Source organism: Xiphophorus maculatus, chromosome 12, assembly GCF_002775205.1.
Source record: "Xiphophorus maculatus strain JP 163 A chromosome 12, X_maculatus-5.0-male, whole genome shotgun sequence".
Taxonomy (NCBI): domain Eukaryota; kingdom Metazoa; phylum Chordata; class Actinopteri; order Cyprinodontiformes; family Poeciliidae; genus Xiphophorus; species Xiphophorus maculatus.
The window spans coordinates 520483-538234 of NC_036454.1; the positions used below are offsets into that span (position 1 = coordinate 520483).

The following is a 17752-nucleotide window of genomic DNA, read 5'->3' on the forward strand; positions in this document are numbered from 1 at the left end:
CTAAGTGATGTCATCATTTCACCATAGGGTATTGTAGGGCACCCGATGCCGATCAATCACTGAAAGTTTGGTCCCTCTATGTGTTTTTATATAGGAAATATAAGAGTTTCGTGTTTCATGGCGAGTAGGTGAACTTTGACCCCTGCTAACCCCCCTTCAACATGCTCCAAAACTCACCAATTTGATAACTTTAAATCAAACATGCCTTATGATCAGACTGACCGAGTTTGAAGTCGATCAATCGAAATCCCTAGGAGGAGTTCGATCAAATACGAAGGCTGTAAACAGCAAAATCGAGGAAAAAAATGGACGTTCAATACAAAATGGCCGACTTTCTGTGATAGTTGGCTTATAACATTAAATGTAAGTTCTGAGTCTTTTGGTGAGCTCTACAAGTGTACCAAATTTCATGTCTCTACGATGAAGTACGTTCATACCATTGTGTCAACAGAAAATTGCTAGTTGCCGCCGTTCAGCAATTTTTTTTGCGATTTTTGCGACAACCTTAAAATTCAAAATTTTTAAATTTTCTAGTTGCGACCGCCAAGTTTGGTGAGTTTTTGAATATGATAAAGCCCCCAAAAAGGCACACGAAGAGGTGGGAAGAATCGTAATAATAATAATAATAAACAGTACAGATACAATAGGCCTTCGCAGCGCTTTGCTGCTCGGGCCTAATAAACAGTACAGATACAATAGGCCTTCGCAGCGCTTTGCTGCTCGGGCCTAATTAGTGTACACATTTTCTTTTGATGTCACCACTCGAACATTTTGGAAATGGTAATTAAATGTTTACTTAAACCGTGTATTGTCTATTTTGACATTTTATGTGGTTTATTTGTTAAAAAGATGACTAAATGATTTAAATTAATACAGTAATATTATTGGTAAAACACTACTTTTGCCCAGGCATAGATTTTTTTAAAAACCCATCTAGCCTGGTTCTTGTCTTCGCTAAACAAAGACACACATTTTAAGTAAATAAATTTGCCCCTACTGTGTTTCCGTAGTGTTTTTCTGTTAATCCGGAAGTAGATCCAGCGGCCCGGCGACGAAAAAATGGCGGAGTCGAAGGAGGAGGTTGACGTCTTGGTCCAAAGAGTTGTCAAAGACATCAGTATCGCACTCAAAAGACACCCCAACATGTAAGTTGTTGAGTTTAAACTCAGTGGAAGGCTGTGTTTGGCACCGAGTCAACCTTCATTTAAACAACATTCGAAATCAGATGTTTTACCTGCGGCTCAGAGTATTGCATAGAATGTATGAAAACTTTTGTGTTTTGCAAGCCTGTTTGGCTAATTTTTCTTCATACAGTAGCATTGGCTTTTGAAACATTCCTATTTATACAAACAATATATATAGAGAGAGATGGACAGACGGATTACATCGCTAATTGAGTCTTATTCTCTTTGTAGAAAGAGTAACGGCGGATTCGTCGCAAATTCAATCATGCCTGTACAATGTCATTCCAAAAACACCACAACATATGATAGTTTGATCTATTCTCAGTGATTCAATTTAATTCATTAGCACAAAAAATGGATTTCTTTACAACCAGCGAATGCACACTTTAACACATGGTGACGCACGCCATAGCAGCAGTGAAGCATTTTGTTGTTGCTATCAAATTATGCAAGCTCTTCCTCTGCCCCCCTGATTGTTCTTGTCTCCGTATTTTTCAGAGACGAGATCGGCCTTATCCAGTGTCCAGAGGCCCGCTACAACCGCAGTCCCATTGTGTTGGTGGAGAACAAGCTTGGTGTTGAGAGCTGGTGTGTCAAGTTTATGTTACCATATGTCCACAATAAGCTGCTCCTCTACCGCCAGAGAAAACACTGGCTAGACAGAGAAGGTATTTATTTTGAATAATATGACTTATTATGATCTTTGCGTCTAACACGCCGACTGAAAAGAACTGATTCAGGGTGGTGTCACCAAATTCATACTAAGAGTTCATGATTGTCGTTATGTGTGGAGAAAGGACCGAGGGGGCTGATGCTGGATTTCTTCTGTACTTTATTCTACTCACACATATACATATAGTGTGTGATTTCCTATAAGAAATAACAACAGTACAACAAATTTTTGAATACATAAACATCTATGCATAAGCTTATCTTTCAACTGTTGCCAGTTTATGAACAAAAATAAATAAGGTTGCCAAATCAAATATTATAATCTTACATATTTTTCTTTCATGTCAATTTACCGTCTGTATTAACATAACACTTCCTGTAATGAGCAGGGTACAGCATGCTTATTGCATTCTGCAACCCAACACAAAACAGTAACACACTAGCTACTTCCTGGTGATATCTCTCATAATAATGTAAACTACTAAGCCAGTCGTTCCTACAAGATTTACACTTTATTGAGGAACAATAATCAAATGCACTTAAACCATAACTGAAAACTGTAAACTACTGACTTTTGGGCCTTTTCTATCCACCTTAATCCGAGCCCCCATGAGGCTTTGCGTGATTTATCGGTGCGACTTCCACCGCAAACAGCCATTTGTTTACATGTTAGCAACTCGCTAACCGGCTTTCATCAGAGGTTTCAGGCTATAAAGAATGTAGGAACTCCAGCTATTACAGCTTACATGTGGCAATATTGTTTTACCGCTACCTACAGCTAATGCGAGGAGGCATGGCGACTTGAAGAAATGGCCACAAATAACCTGCACTAGCATAGTTAGCTACTTCACTGACTCAGTTACAGGGGTTGGACAATGAAACTGAAACACCTCTCATTTTAGTGTGGGAGGTTTCATGGCTAAATTGGACCAGCCTGGTGGCCAATCTTCATTAATTCCACATTGAACCAATAAGAGCAGAGTGTGAAGGTCCAATTAGCAGGGTAAGAGCCCAGTTTTGCTCAAAATATTGCAATGCACACAACATTATGGGTGACATACCAGAGTTCAAAAGAGGACAAATTGTTGGTGCACGTCTTGCTGGCGGATCTGTGACCAAGACAGCAAGTCTTTGTGATGTATCAAGAGCCACGGTATCCAGGGTAATGTCAGCATACCACCAAGAAGGACGAACCACATCCAACAGGATTAACTGTGGACGCAAGAGGAAGCTGTCTGAAAGGGATGTTCGGGTGCTAACCCGGATTGTATCCAAAAAACATAAAACCACGACTACCCAAATCACGGCAGAATTAAATGTGCACCTCAACTCTCCTGTTTCCACCGAAACTGTCCGTCGGGAGCTCCACAGGGTCAATATACATGGCCGGGCTGCTATAGCCAAACCTTTGGTCACTCGTGCCAATGCCAAACGTCGGTTTCAATGGTGCAAGGAGCGCAAATCTTGGGCTGTGGACAATGTGAAACATGTATTGTTCTCTGATGAGTCCACCTTTACTGTTTGCCCCACATCTGGGAGAGTTACGGTGTGGAGAAGCCCCAAAGAGGCGTACCACCCAGACTGTTGCATGCCCAGAGTGAAGCATGGGGGTGGATCAGTGATGGTTCGGGCTGCCATATCATGGCATTCCCTTGGCCCTATACTTGTGCTAGATGGGCGCGTCACTGCCAAGGACTACCGAACCATTCTGGAGGACCATGTGCATCCAATGGTTCAAACATTGTGTCAGGATGACAATGCACCAATACACACAGCAAGACTGGTGAAAGATTGGTTTGATGAACATGAAAGTGAAGTTGAACATCTCCCATGGCCTGCACAGTCACCAGATCTAAATATTATTGAGCCACTTTGGGGTTTTTTGGAGGAGCGAGTCAGGAAACATTTTCCTCCACCAGCATCACGACGTGACCTGGCCACTATCCTGCAAGAAGAATGGCTTAAAATCCCTCTGACCACTGTGCAGGACTTGTATATGTCATTCCCAAGACGAATTGACGCTGTATTGGCCGCAAAAGGAGGCCCTACACCATACTAATAAGTTATTGTGGTCTAAAACCAGGTGTTTCAGTTTCACTGCCCAACCCCTGTACTTCGGATGGCTTTTTATTCACACAATGAAATGAGCACACATAAAAGCATTTTGGGTTCCCTGTTCAAATTTAGAATTTTTAGCCAAATTCTTTTTGTTTCCTAAACTACCGCTTTTGTTTTGGGAGCCGTTCAAGACACACCTGTTTCTGCCACTAATTAAACGTGGTCTGATTATTAAAGTGCAACCATGAACAGCACAACAGTTACTGAGCTCCGCAAGAGCAGACACTTTCCAGTTTCAAGATGCTCTTTATAACAGGTCAATGTGTGATTCGGTTCGGTTCTAGCCCAGTGGGGAGATTCTCCATATTACGGTCTGGAGCGCAGCAGCTGCGGTCATTTCTCCGCTGATTTGCAGCGACACTCAGCAACGGAGAACCTCGAGGTTCTGGTTGAGATGGATTAAATAAACCCAGATATGTTATTTTGTCTTATAAAAAAATGTTCCTGGCCCAGACATAATGATAAAGACTCAGATCATGAACTTTATTATTTTTTAAATACAAACGAAAGATAAAATTTACATCACACCAAGCTAATATTATGTAGTTCTGGTGTTTTACACTGTCGGCGCAGAACGTCAGCTCAGATCTCTGACCAGCTTCTCTGCTTCAGAGAAACGAGCTGCTAGCAGCGCTGCTAACTCACGGTCATTCCGTAACAAAACGTTATGATCGTGTTCCTGTCACTCCCCTGATTAAACTCACAATTACTATCCTCTGTACTGAGCAGCTCTCTGATAGCAGACGGTGTGTTATTGTATTATAACCGAAGAGAGATGTAACTTCTATCATGAATATAGATTAGCAAAAAACCCTACAAATTACAATGAAATACTGCTACTTCCGGTGGGCGCCGGAAGTAAGACCCATAATCATTTCCACAGTAAACCACCCAGGAATAAGGTGGATACAAGGCCCATGGTCTATTCTAGCCGACATGCAAGGTAAAATAATATCTAACTTTCTGTTTCTTCATCCTTTTACAGTATTTCTTTCAAATTTGCCTATATGAAGTTTCTTGCATACTAGCCATTACATCACACTTGTAAGGCTAATGTAGTTAAAGTATTCAACAATCAGTTCAGCTTTAAATGACTGTCCAGACTATTTTACTACTTAGGTTTTTTTATACATGTCCTGATTGTTGGCACAGCACTGAGGCAAACGTTGTGTGTGTTTTTGTGTCCAACAGCTCTAGTGGATATTACTTGCACTCTTTTGCTGCTCAATCCGGACTTCACCACTGCCTGGAATGTCAGGTAAAATAAATATTGCATCTTAATGATTACATAGTTGTCTTTACAGTTTTAAAAAACACAATAAATCCTGAGAAACACTACTAGAACATCTAAAAAAAATTAATATTGTGTAAAATTGCACTATTTCAGGCCAGTTACATCAGAAAGTGACATTTATTTATTATATAGAATCAACAATCTTTGTTTCTTTTAATGTTGATTATGGTGTACAGGAAAAGAATACCCAAAATTCAGAGTCTCAGAAAGTTAGAATACTGTGAAAAAGGTCATTAATGACAACTTATGGTGTCATATCCTAAGCAGCTAATTAACTCAAAACACCTGCAGAGGTTTTCTGAGCCTTTAAATGGACTCACAATCTGGGACAGTAGGACACACAATCATGGAGAAGACGGCTGGCTGGACAGATGTCCAGACTGAGGACAGTCATTGACGCCTGTCACAAGGAGAGGAAGCCACAAAAGGTCATTGCTGAAAAAGCTGCTTGAGTGTGGTAGGAAAAGCACCACAAATGCACCAGCAACAGGGAAACGCTCTGCCTTTTGGGATTGCTAAGCGAAATCCATTCCAGAGGAACCATATACCGACAAATTACTAGACATGAGGTACAGACTTCGTAATCCCCGAGTCAATCCACTCCTGAAATCGAGACGATGTCTGAGATGTCTTACCTGGGCTGAGAAATGAAACTGGACACTTGTGCACTGGCCCAGAGTCCTGTTTTCAAATGAAAGTAATTTCTGCATTTCATTTGGAAATCATTGTCTCAGGGTCTGGAGGAAGTGTTGAGAGGCACAGAATAGAAATTACTTGAAATCCAGTGTGAAGGTTCCAGTCAGTGGTTTGGGGTGCCATGTCATCTGCTGGTGCTGGTCCACTGTGTTTTCTGAAGTCCACAGTCAGGTCAGCTGTCTACCAGGAAGTCCTAGAGCACTTCATGCTTCCCTCTGCTGACAAGCTGGATGGAGATGCTGATTTTATTTTATTTTCCAGCAGGAATTGGCAAATGGCCACATCCTTAGGTGTGTGTGTGTGCGTGTGTGTGTGCGTGTGTATGCGTGTTTGTGCGTGTGGTTATTGGTCCTGTCTCTCTCTGTGTTGCCCTGCGATGGCCTGGCGACATTTTGTTCCAATTGGAAACTATTTGTTTTTAAATCATCTCTGACAAAACTACTGTTTCATTGATTAATTTATTGCAAATCTTTTTCTGCATTTTAAACATGGCTGGCTCTTTCAGAGGATTATAATGATGTGTGTTGTTACAGGAAAGAGCTGCTAGAGTGTGGTGCTCTCAATCCAGAAAGAGACCTTTACCTGAGCAAACTGGCCCTCACCAAATTCCCCAAAAGCCCTGAGACATGGATACATAGGTAAGGATTTAAGACTCAGATTTCCCTTTTTAAAGTACAGAACAAATGTTCTCTATTATTGCAAATATTTTTGTTGTGCTCACATTTTGGGTGTTGCGACGAGAAAATACCTTGGGGATGAAACAGGTCAAAATGCATCAACATAACAAATCTAATATAACATTTACAAAATAAGCACTTAACAGAGTTTGGCTAAATGGCTCACTGCAGAATTAAAAGACATCCAGAGCGGCCAGACAGCAGGTAAAACAACGCACAACTACCAACACTCATCTGGAAGAGCATGACGGTCAGAAAGCTAAGCAATTAACCTGAAAAATAATTGAAGTCAACGAGCCAGTGGTGGAAGACGCTGGTTCTGCTCTTTGTTTGACCGCCGCTACGCAATATTGGTAGTAATATTTCACAGACACCATCTGTGTGGTGTGAGAGTACCCGGCAGGGAACTCTCACACCAAACAGCTGCCTAAAGCTGCAGCATGTAACTTAAGCAAACAAACTAACAAAAAATTTATACGATTTTACATATGTATTAAAACTTTCACTGTCCTAACAAAAGACAGATAATCTCTGAAAAAAATCAATCTCCTCCTCTCTGTGTTCTGCAGAATTACTCAGTTCAGTCAGAACCACCGTTAATCAGCTAGCCAAGCTCTCAGGAAGTTTTGATTTAGTAACTCAGGATTGTTTATTTTGGTTCAACCTGAATTTGACTTTGAATGAATGTTTCCTTTTTTACTTGTCATTATTTGATAAAGACAGTGTTGTGAGATTTATTTGACAACACAGCCTATATAAAAAGCCTTAGGGTATAGAAAGCCTTACTGTTAAATATTGTTTTACTGATTGCAGGTTTTTCAGTTATACTTTTGACTGAGTAGCTTCTGTATTGTTCTTGCAAGTATTCTGACATATTTTATGACTAAATTAGGTGAATTTATGGCCGGACCTGTTTTCCATTTTGCCAGATCACATAGTAGCATTTATACCTTAAGCGAAAAATTTACAGCCAATCCAGATGATCGGCAGTGATCGGCCCTCATGGGTGATTGGAATCGGCAGCAAAAAACCTGATCCGAGCATATCTACTACATAGTGGTAATGTGCAATATATATTGTACACAGTAAAAGCAATAGAAATTTGGACTACAATAGAGATCTATTGTCTAGATCTTTATCTTGACAATAGATCTATCTATCCGTTCATCACTTAGTCACTCATCTTGCCTGTTGGGGGTTGACTAGGACTAATCATGGTGAGTTCCTCCACCGAAAACTCTTTGTGCTTTAAATCAAGTGAGGCCAACTTGTTATTTGTCTTCTGACATGATATCATCTTGATTAGGTCAAGGGAGTGAGAGGTGAGGCTTTCCAAGAAAAAAAATTGCTTGCTGTTCTGAGGGGGTGGAGCATAGGTGACATCAGAAAACGATGACATAGTCTATTAAGCCTTTGCTCAGATACAACATCCAACCTAAATCACTCATACCAAGTTTGGTACTACTTAGCCATTGAGAGCTTTCACTCCCAATGCTTTGGAGAGTAACCCTAGACCACCGCTTGGCCACATGCTCAAAAACTCATGATTTTGAGGAATTTTAATCCCCCATCCCTTAACTGCATATTGACCAAACATGAAGTTGATAGCTCAAAGTCCCTAGAAAGACTTTGTTAAAGTTCAAGGAGTGTAAACGTGAATAATGTAGATTTCTACATTTTAGAAATGTATTACATAAAAATAATAAGTCTTGCAATTACAATAGGTCTTTGTAGCCCTATTGCTGCTCGGCCTAATTATCTCCATGTCATACTTGGAAAAATTGGTCATTAACAACAAAGTACTTATGAAGGAAATTCAAAATGGCATTTTCTTCACAAAGAAGAAACTGATAGTCAGTTACTTTGTGAAAATAGTTCACATTTTTTTATTCCGTAAAATAAAAAAATTAACACCTTAACCCTCACCCCCTAAATCACCAAAAGTGACGCACCAGATACTGTCACAATGCTTAGTGGGAGTGAAAAATCCACATAGGAGCTACAGAACTTCAAATAAACACACAAATCATGCACCTTAATAACAAAAAAAGACAGCTAAAAATACGTATTATGCAAATACTGATATGTTATATCATGTCTCCACTGATTAAATTATACACCTGATTCTTGAATATTCTGTGCTTCCCTGCAGACGCTGGGTGTTACAGCACATCCTGCGTCAGTTTTCTGCTGTGGCCCACAAGACTCAGCAGCGGGTTGAAGCAGAGCAGCCTGATGCAGAGAGGAGCCAGTTTTTGGGTAGTCATCTGGACAGATTAATACACCAGGAGATGAAGGTGTGCTCTGATGCTGCTTGTCGCTATCCTAGTAATTATAATGCCTGGTCCCACCGCATCTGGGTACTGCAGCACATGGCCAAAGGCAACATAAAGGTTTGACTAAGACATTATTAAAAAAATATTACCTCACATTTCACTTTTATTTGCTTAATGTTACTTGTTTATGTCTTCAAAGCAAGTGTCTTATTGCATTGAATGTACAGATGTGTCAACATAAAGCTCATCTTACATATTACTTTATACATTTTTATCACTCAATAGCCACTGAAAGATTTTTTGTGTCAGGGTTTAAATATTGCAGCAAATTTACTAAGATGATTTCTTGGATTATAGCTGGTCAATCTAAATAAGAGATTATCCAACCCACAAGCACAATATATCAAATACATTCAATATAGGGGTCACTATGTCCTCCAGCAGCCTATCTCTATAGCAGCATAGCTACAGGGTTAGCTCAAGTCAGTCTAACTGCAGGCTTTATCAAAAAGGAAAGTTTTAAGCCTAGTATTAAAAGTATTCAGGGAGTCTGCCTCATGTACTAAAACTGGGAGCTGGTTCCACCAGAGAGGAGCCTGAAAACTGAAGGATCTGCCTCCAATTCTACTTTTAGAACCTCCAGGAACCAGCAGGAAACCTGCAGTCTGAGAGCAAAGTTCTGTATTAGGAGCATATGTATGATGGAGCAGATTATTAAAGTTTATATGTGAGGACAGTTTTAAATTTCATTCTTGACCTAACAGAGAGCCAATGAATATCATTTAAAATAGCAGAAATATGATCTCTCTTTTTAATTATCATCAGAAGTCTTACTGCAGCATTTTCTTTTAACTGCATTTTATAAACTTCTTGATTGTAGAGAATTATGATAGTCCAGCCTTGAAGTAACAAATGCATTGGGTGGTTTTTCAGCATAACTCCTGGACAGAATATTTCTACTGTTGACAATATTATAGAGAGAAAATGAATTAAATCATAGAAACCTGTTTAATATAGGATTTAAGTGACATATCCTGGTCAAAAATAATACCAAGGTTCCTTACTCTGTCACTGAGGGCCAACTTAATACCATCTAGATCAGGGGTGCCCAAAGTGGGTCCTGGAGGGCCAGCATCCTGTATGTTTTAGTTCTCTCCCTGGTGGTAGTAACAACCTTTTCAGCAGGTCAGTGTTCTTCTTTGGCCTTCTAACGAGCCATCATTTGATCCAGTTGCGTCAAAAACCAAGGAGAGAACTAAAGCATGCAGGATGCCGGCCCTCCAGGACCCACTTTGGGCCCCCCTGATCTAGATAAAGTGATTGTGTAAAGAGTTTCTTTTTCAAAGAACAACAACATCTGCATTTAAAAGCAGAAAATTTGAAGTCACCAAGTTTTTCAAGACATGTTTATAGTCCACCAAACAGATTAGATTTATGGCTAAAAATAGCAGAGTATTATTAGCATAGCAGTGAACATTTGCTGCTGATTTTAAACCTTCAGTCTCCTGTTGTTAATCTACCTTTATTGGATCATTTTCTCACAGGTTTTCCGTGATGAACTGTCATCTGTGCATCCATGGGTCTCCATGCACGTATCTGATCACAGTGGGTTTCACTACCGGCAGTTCCTTCTCAAGGAGTTACTGAACACTGAACTGAGCCAGTCTTTGTCTTCTGATTCTGCTAGCACAGTCTTTTGTCCATCCCAACACCAGAGCAATACAGTCCATAGCACCTGTCCTCAGGCTAATGGTGAGCTGTCATTGGCTGATGCAGCCTGCAGGGATAGGCTCACTACAGTATTTAAACTTTTTTACCAGGAGACTGAACTGTGCGCTGACCTGATTCAGTCTTTTCCTGGACATGAAACACTCTGGAGTCACAGGTGAGCGTTCATAATTTGAATACATGTTTTCTGATTTGAATACCCATTACTGCAGGAGAAAATATATCTGCAGTGCATAGTGGTTCAAGACATTTATGGAGATTCAATTTTATAAAGAGATTTTTGGTATTTGGTTCTGGATTTAATTTTGCTCTATGGGTCAGCTTATGCACTTTTGAAAATAAATAACTTTTTGTTTTTGATGAGTGTTGAAACCATGGTTTTCTGAAACTAAGTCTTAATTCACATGTAGAAAGAGTTTTGACAACCATTTATTCACACTCATTCAGACCAGATGTTGAATATTTGTCTATAACCAAGCTGCTTTTCATATTCAAGACATAAAACTCATCATCTGTTGCAGCAGACATGATGGGATCTTGTATTGAATATATACTGTAGATATACAGTCACTGGCCACTTTATTAGGTACACCTTGCTAGTGCCGGGTTGGACCCCCTTTTTGCTTTCATAACTGCCTTAATCCTTCATGGCAGAGGTTCAACAAGGTACTGAAAACAGAGAGTTTGGTCCATATTGATCTGATGGCATCATGCAGTTGCTGCATCCATGAAGCAAATCTCCCGTTCCACCGCATCCCAAAGGTTCTCTACTGGATTGAGGTCTGGTGACTGTGGAGGCCATTTGAGTTCAGTGAACTCATTGTTGTGTTCAAGAAACCATTCTGAGATGATTCACGCTTGATGACATGGCACGTTATCCTACTGGAAGTAGCCATCAGAAGATGGTACACTGTGGTTGTAAAGGAATGGACATGGTCAGCAACAATACTGAGGTAGACTGTGGCGTTGACACGATACTCAATTGGTACTAATGGGCACCACCATCACCAGCCTGAACTGTTGATACAAGGCAGCATGGATTCATGCTTTCATGTTGTTGACACCAAATTCTGACGCTACCATCCGAATGTCACAGCAGATATCGAGACTCATCAGACCAGACAATGTTTTTCCAATCTTCTATTGTCCGATTTTGGTGAGCCTGTGCGAATTGTAGCCTCAGTTTCCTGTTCTTAGCTGACAGAAGTCAGAGATGTTCTTCTGCATACCTGGGTTGTAACAAGTAGTTATTTGAGTTACTGTTGCCGTTCTGGCATTTGCGCCCACAGAACAGCCGCTCACTGGATATTTTCTCATTTTCGGACCATTCTCTGTAAACCCTAGAGATGGTTATATGTGAAAATCCCTGTAGATCAGCAGTTTCTGACCAGCCCGTCTGGCACCAATAACCATGCCATTTAAAGCTCCTTTCTTTTTCATTCAGATGCTCGCTTTGAACTGCAGCAGATTGTCTTGGCCACGTCTACATGCTTAAATGAATTGAGTTGCTGCCATGTGATTGGCTGATTCGACATTTGCCTTAATGAGCAGGTGTACCTAATAAAATGGCCTGTGAGTGTAAAATCAGTAATAAATTGCAGTAATAAGGATTTTCTCTCTTCTAGGCGGCATGTGTACTACTTATGGCACCACTGGAGGCAGGATCAAGATCTCTGCACTGATGGCAGAGAGAATGAGTTGAAGCCTACATGTATCAATGAGCCAGATGGCAGCCAGGGGAGGAGTGTGAACAGACATAAACATGTTAGTGTTCCTATGGAGGTGGATAGGGTGTCCTTGCCTGACCATGACAGCAAGCGTCTAAGGAGAGGAATCCTTCTGCCCAACCTTCTGACCCTACAAAATGAACACACCTTTGTTAACAGCATACTGAACAGTTGCTGTAATGCTGAGCAGAACAACTATGCTGTGGCATACAAAAAGTGGTTAGATACTGTCATTAGTGCACAGTCTTTAGACATATAAGATCTAGGCCCATACATTCAACACTAAAGTGGCCTTTAGATACTGATTTAGGAATAACTTACTTACCTGTAGTTATAATTAAAATGAGGTGTATATCAACATGGAGTTACTTTCAGAACTATCTGCTATGAGGAGTCAGTATGCAAGATCAGTTTGAGCGTATTCTTCAGAAGTCCTGTTTGAGTGTGAGCTGAGCTACATAGACTCTGTTTGTGTCTGTCAGCAATTTTTTTTCTTTGTCTGCCCAGGCCTTAGATCAAATTTCTGTTTCTCTTCATATGTGTAAGCAAAAATTATGTGAAGTTTGTGTAGCAGAATAGAATCAGATGAGAAAGTGGACGAAGAATTGGTTTTACTAACAGTCGTTAAACTTGATAGTGTGAAGTAAAATAGCCAAATGGAACGAAAAAGTAAAATAATGAAATGAATTAATAACTTTTTGCAGTTTAAATTTTTTTTTTCATGTTAAATAGCAGACTACTGGAAGCGGTATCACTTGGAATTTTTTTTCTGTTATTTTTCAGCTCTTCACACTGTATAAATCTGATATAAAATATTGCATACATGTTTTTGACCTTGAACATTTTACTAATGTATGTACAATATATTCTTTGGTTTGTTTTTTAATAGTGGTAAACATAATGGTAAAGTCATGTTAAAGAGCTTACAATAAAAGTTTACCCACTTGTAAATTTAGGCTGTTTGAGTGGATGTTTTAATTAAGCCAACTCAAGGTAGTAGTTCAAAACTGTGATGTGGGAGAAACATGATATATGGTTTTCAAAATGTTAAATCTGAAAGCTTTGCTATTTAGTCTTGGTCTTTTCTCTAATCCCCCATTTCTAGAATGAAGAACTGTGCAGACATCAGAGTGTCAAACAGTGTTTTCAGTTGGAGGTGTCTTCATATCAATCAATCAATCAAATTTTATTTGTATAGCACATTTCAGCAGCAAGGCATTTCAAAGTGCTTTACATCATTACAAACACAGAAACACAATGCAACATAGAATCAATAATCAAAACACAGCATTAAGTCAAGTTCCATCAGTAAATTTGTAATTGATTACGTTTCAAATACAATTCTAAACAGGTGGGTTTTTAGTTGAGATTTAAAAGAAGTCAGTGTTTCAGCTGTTTTACAGTTTTCTGGAAGTTTGTTCCAAATTTGTGGTGCATAGATGCTGAAAGCTGCTTCTCCTCGTTTGGTTCTGGTTCTGGGGATGCAGAGCAGAACCAGAACCTGAGAGGTCTGGAAGGTTGATACAACAACAGCAGATCTTTAATGTATTGTGGTGCTAAGCCGTTCAGTGATTTATAAACTAACAACAGTATTTTAAAGTCTATTCTCTGAGCTACAGGGAGCCAGTGGAGGGACTTTAAAACTGGTGTTATGTGCTCTATCTTCCTGGTTTTAGTGAGAACGCGAGCAGCAGCGTTCTGGATCAGCTGCAGCTGTTTGATTGATTTGTTGGACAGACCTGTGAAGATGCTGTTGCAATAATCAATACGACTGAAGATGAATGCATGGATGAGTTTCTCTAGATTTTGCTGAGACATTAGTCCTTTAATCCTGGAAATGTTCTTCAGGTGATAGAAGGCCAACTTTGTAACTCTCTTTATGTGGCTCTGGAGGTTCAGGTCAGAGTCCATCACTACTCCCAGGTTTCGGGCCGGATCGCTGGTTTTTAGTTGTAATAACTGAAGCTGTGCATTGACTCTAGATCTATAACTCTAGATCTATAACTCTAGACCTATAATTCTAGATCTATAACTAGATCGTTCCTCTTTAGTTCCAAAGATAATAACTTCAGTTTTGTTTCTGTTCAGCTGGAGAAAGTTTTGGCACATCCACACATTTATCTGTTCTAAGCATCTGTTCAGTGATTGGATGGGCTCTGAGTCACCTGGTGACATCATAATGTAGAGCTGTGTGTCATCTGCATAGTTATGGTAGCTAATATTATTTTCTGTTATAACCTGAGCTAGTGGGAGCATATGAATATTGAATAAAAGGGGTCCTAGGATTGAACCTTGGGGTACCCCACATGTGACCTTTGACCTCTTTGATGAGAAGTTTCCAATTGAAACAAAGAAATCCCTGTTCTTTATGTAGGATTCAAACCAGTTAAGCACTGGACCGGAGAGTCCGACCCAACTCTCCAGTCGATTCAGTAATATGTCATGGTCAACAGTGTCTAAAGCTGCACTGAGGTCCAACAGAACCAGCACTGTGGTTCTCCCACAGTCAGTATTTATATGGATGTCATTGAACACTTTGACTAGGCCAGTCTCTGTGCTGTGGTGAGCACGAAAACCAGACTGGAAGGAGTCAAAGAGGTTGGTTATAGTTAGGAAGCTATTTAACTGTTCCAACAGCTTTTTCAATAACTTTGCTGATGAATGGGAGGTTGGAGATCAGCCTGTAGTTCTACAGTAGTGATTTGTCCAGATTGTTCTTTTTTATCAGTGGTTTGATTACTGCTGTTTTCAAAGCCTGGGGGAAAACGCCTGATGAGAGCCATGAGTTACTATTTGGATCGGATCAGCAGCAATAACAGGCAGAACTTTCTTAAAGAAATGTGAGGGTAAAACATCCAGACAGCAGGAACTGGAGCTTATTGACTTATAATTTCCTGTAGGGTTTTATAATTAAGTAGTTGGAATTGGGTCATTTTTCCTGTATTTGTTTTGTTTGGGCACAGCATTGGTACTGACTTTATAGTGGATGTACAGATTAATCCTCTGATTTTTTGAATTTTCTCTGAAAAGAAGCTGGAAAACTGGTTGCAGGCAGCAATACATTGGAATTCAGGCGGTAACATCACAGGAGGGTTTGTGATTCTGTCAACTGTTGCAAATAAAGCTCGAGCATTGTTAATGTTTTTATTTATGACATCTGCAAATAAAGCCTCTCTTGCATGTTTTAGTGTTAAATGATAGTTACGTAGTCTTTCTTTATAGATGTCAAAATGAACGTGGAGTTGAGTTTTACGCCATTTTCGTTTTGCTCTATGGCAGAGTTGTCTTGCAGATCTAACTGTTTGTGTATTTCTCCATGGAGATTTCTTTTTATCAGACACAACCTTCATTTTAATTTGGGCAATGGAATCAATAATATCTGAGACTTTAGCCTGAAAATCATTTACCAACTTATCTACATCATTACAGCTTAAGGGTGAGGAAGAAGAGTAGATTTGATTAAAAGTTTCTGCTGTGTTTTCAGTGAGAGAACGTTTTGTGATGGTTGCTGTTTGTCCAAGTGGGTTAAAAGATAAAGAACTTTCAAAGATAACAGGAAGTGATCCGACAGGGTGACATCAGTTACAGAGACATTGGAAATATTCACACCCTTACTGATAACCAGGTCCAGTGTGTGTCCTTGAGTGTGTGTTGCTTGTTTGACATGTTGTGTTAAACCAAAAGTCTCTAAAATATTAGCGAGCTTTTTTGCCCCTCTGTCTTGGGGGTTGTCAACATGAATGTTGAAATCACCGACAATTATTAAACAATCATAATCAATACATATGAGAGATAGAAGTTCATTCAAGTCAGTAAAGAAATTTTCCACAAAAGTTGGAGTTTTGTATAAAGTTACAGTCAAAGTTCGTTTGTGGCCTTTAACCTCAATTCCAAGATACTCAAAAGAGGTGAAGAGACCCAAAGAGATTTTACTACAATTTATGATATTCTTAAATATTGAAGCCACGCCTCCTCCTTTTTTGTGTTTTCTATTCTCACTGAAGAAATTGTAGTTAGGAGGCGCAGATTCAATTAGTACGATCGATTCATTATTATCATTCAACCATGTTTCTGTCAGAAACATAACATTGATATTATGCTAAGTGATGAAATTACTTAGACAGAAAATTCTGCCTTCCAAAGCTATCAACAGCTACAATATATTTAATTTTCCTTTACCATAATGAAGAACTTTTGAATTGCATTAAGCCTAAAGCAGCCATGTCCTTGGCAGGTTAGAGTTTAAATTATATTCACTCTATTAAGAAATGTAATAGGAAATTAGACATATACTTTAAAGAATTTCTGTTTCCATTCATGTTTTTTTGAAAATAGATTTTATTTTAAAATTTTATTTTACATCATGCCAAATGTAAGACCTTAATGGAACAGTCTTTAACATTACAGCAATTAAAAACGTAGAATTGCTAAAAATATTTTTGCATGGTTCTACTGGTATTTTGGATGATTTAACTACTTGGAAGTAGGGATGCACAATGTATTGGCATCAATACTACTGGCCAGTGTAAGTCACTTTTTAACACATCAGTTAAGTAAAAAGTATCCAATAAGAGCCAGTATTAATTTACATCTTGTTGCTGTTTAGCATTTAATAGTGAGACATTTGATGGGTGCATAACTGAAGCAAAGAAGCAATGTAGGCAGTCATTTTTATCCAGTGTCAAAAGCTGGTTTCCTCTGGATGCTCCACCTGAGGGTAGAGAAATACCTGAGATTCGACAATTCAATTATCTTCATTGGTTCTCTGGTCGTGAAAACCATCTGGGTTTTGAGAACTTATTGAATATAAGTGTATAACATATATAATAAGAAAACTGAAGCATCCATATGTGAATATACAAATACACAACATAATACAAATAACTAAATTTGCATATTACATTATTTGACACAACCTCAATGAAACACCATGAGCAGAGATGGCTTTCTGGCTCAGGTTAACGTATGAAGACCCTGGCGTCATCATGTGGCCAGAAAAAATTTAACAGAATGGGGGCAGCCGGCGGCACATAATTGCAAAGGTATTACTGAATGGAAAGCAATTAAAGATGCAGCCGAAATGCATCTACAAATAATAGAATTTAAGCATAAATCCTAAATCAAGGGCGTAAATCCCGGGAGGTCTGGACCCCCCCAATCTTGGAAAATTCCAGAACGATCCCTCCCGAAGAAGTCATAAAACAAACCTTTGTATTTAAACAATATCAATATAGAAAGACAATAAAAACAAAGAACGAAATAAATCTGCCATTCATCTAAAAAAAAAAAAAGAATTTATTTTAGGTCTTAGCTGTTGAAGTGAGGAGCTAACTGTTAGCTGTGGCTCTGCAGCACAAATTAAAACCCTCCAGTAAGTAAA

The 17752-nt window shown here is 39.2% G+C and overlaps 1 protein-coding gene across 1 annotated transcript; it reads left to right on the forward strand.

Annotated features, from left to right (window-relative positions):
* The first annotated feature begins 1014 nt into the window (after positions 1 to 1014).
* ptar1 (protein prenyltransferase alpha subunit repeat containing 1) lies at positions 1015 to 13323 on the forward strand. The gene is made up of 7 exons (XM_023344237.1): positions 1015 to 1145; positions 1683 to 1852; positions 5166 to 5232; positions 6498 to 6602; positions 8794 to 9034; positions 10462 to 10802; positions 12271 to 13323. The coding sequence occupies exons 1-7, from the start codon at positions 1060 to 1062 to the stop codon at positions 12629 to 12631; spliced, it is 1371 nt and encodes a 456-aa protein (XP_023200005.1). The 5' UTR covers positions 1015 to 1059; the 3' UTR covers positions 12632 to 13323.
* The last annotated feature ends 4429 nt before the right edge of the window (positions 13324 to 17752 follow it).

Bases quoted from the DNA above. Each gene is read 5' to 3' on its own strand.
- ptar1 (XM_023344237.1), top strand. From the start codon at position 1,060: ATGGCGGAGTCGAAGGAGGAGGTTGACGTCTTGGTCCAAAGAGTTGTC. The intron at 1,853-5,165 runs GTATTTATTTTG...TGTGTCCAACAG, and splicing joins ACACTGGCTAGACAGAGAAG to CTCTAGTGGATATTACTTGC. The intron at 5,233-6,497 runs GTAAAATAAATA...GTGTTGTTACAG, and splicing joins ACCACTGCCTGGAATGTCAG to GAAAGAGCTGCTAGAGTGTG.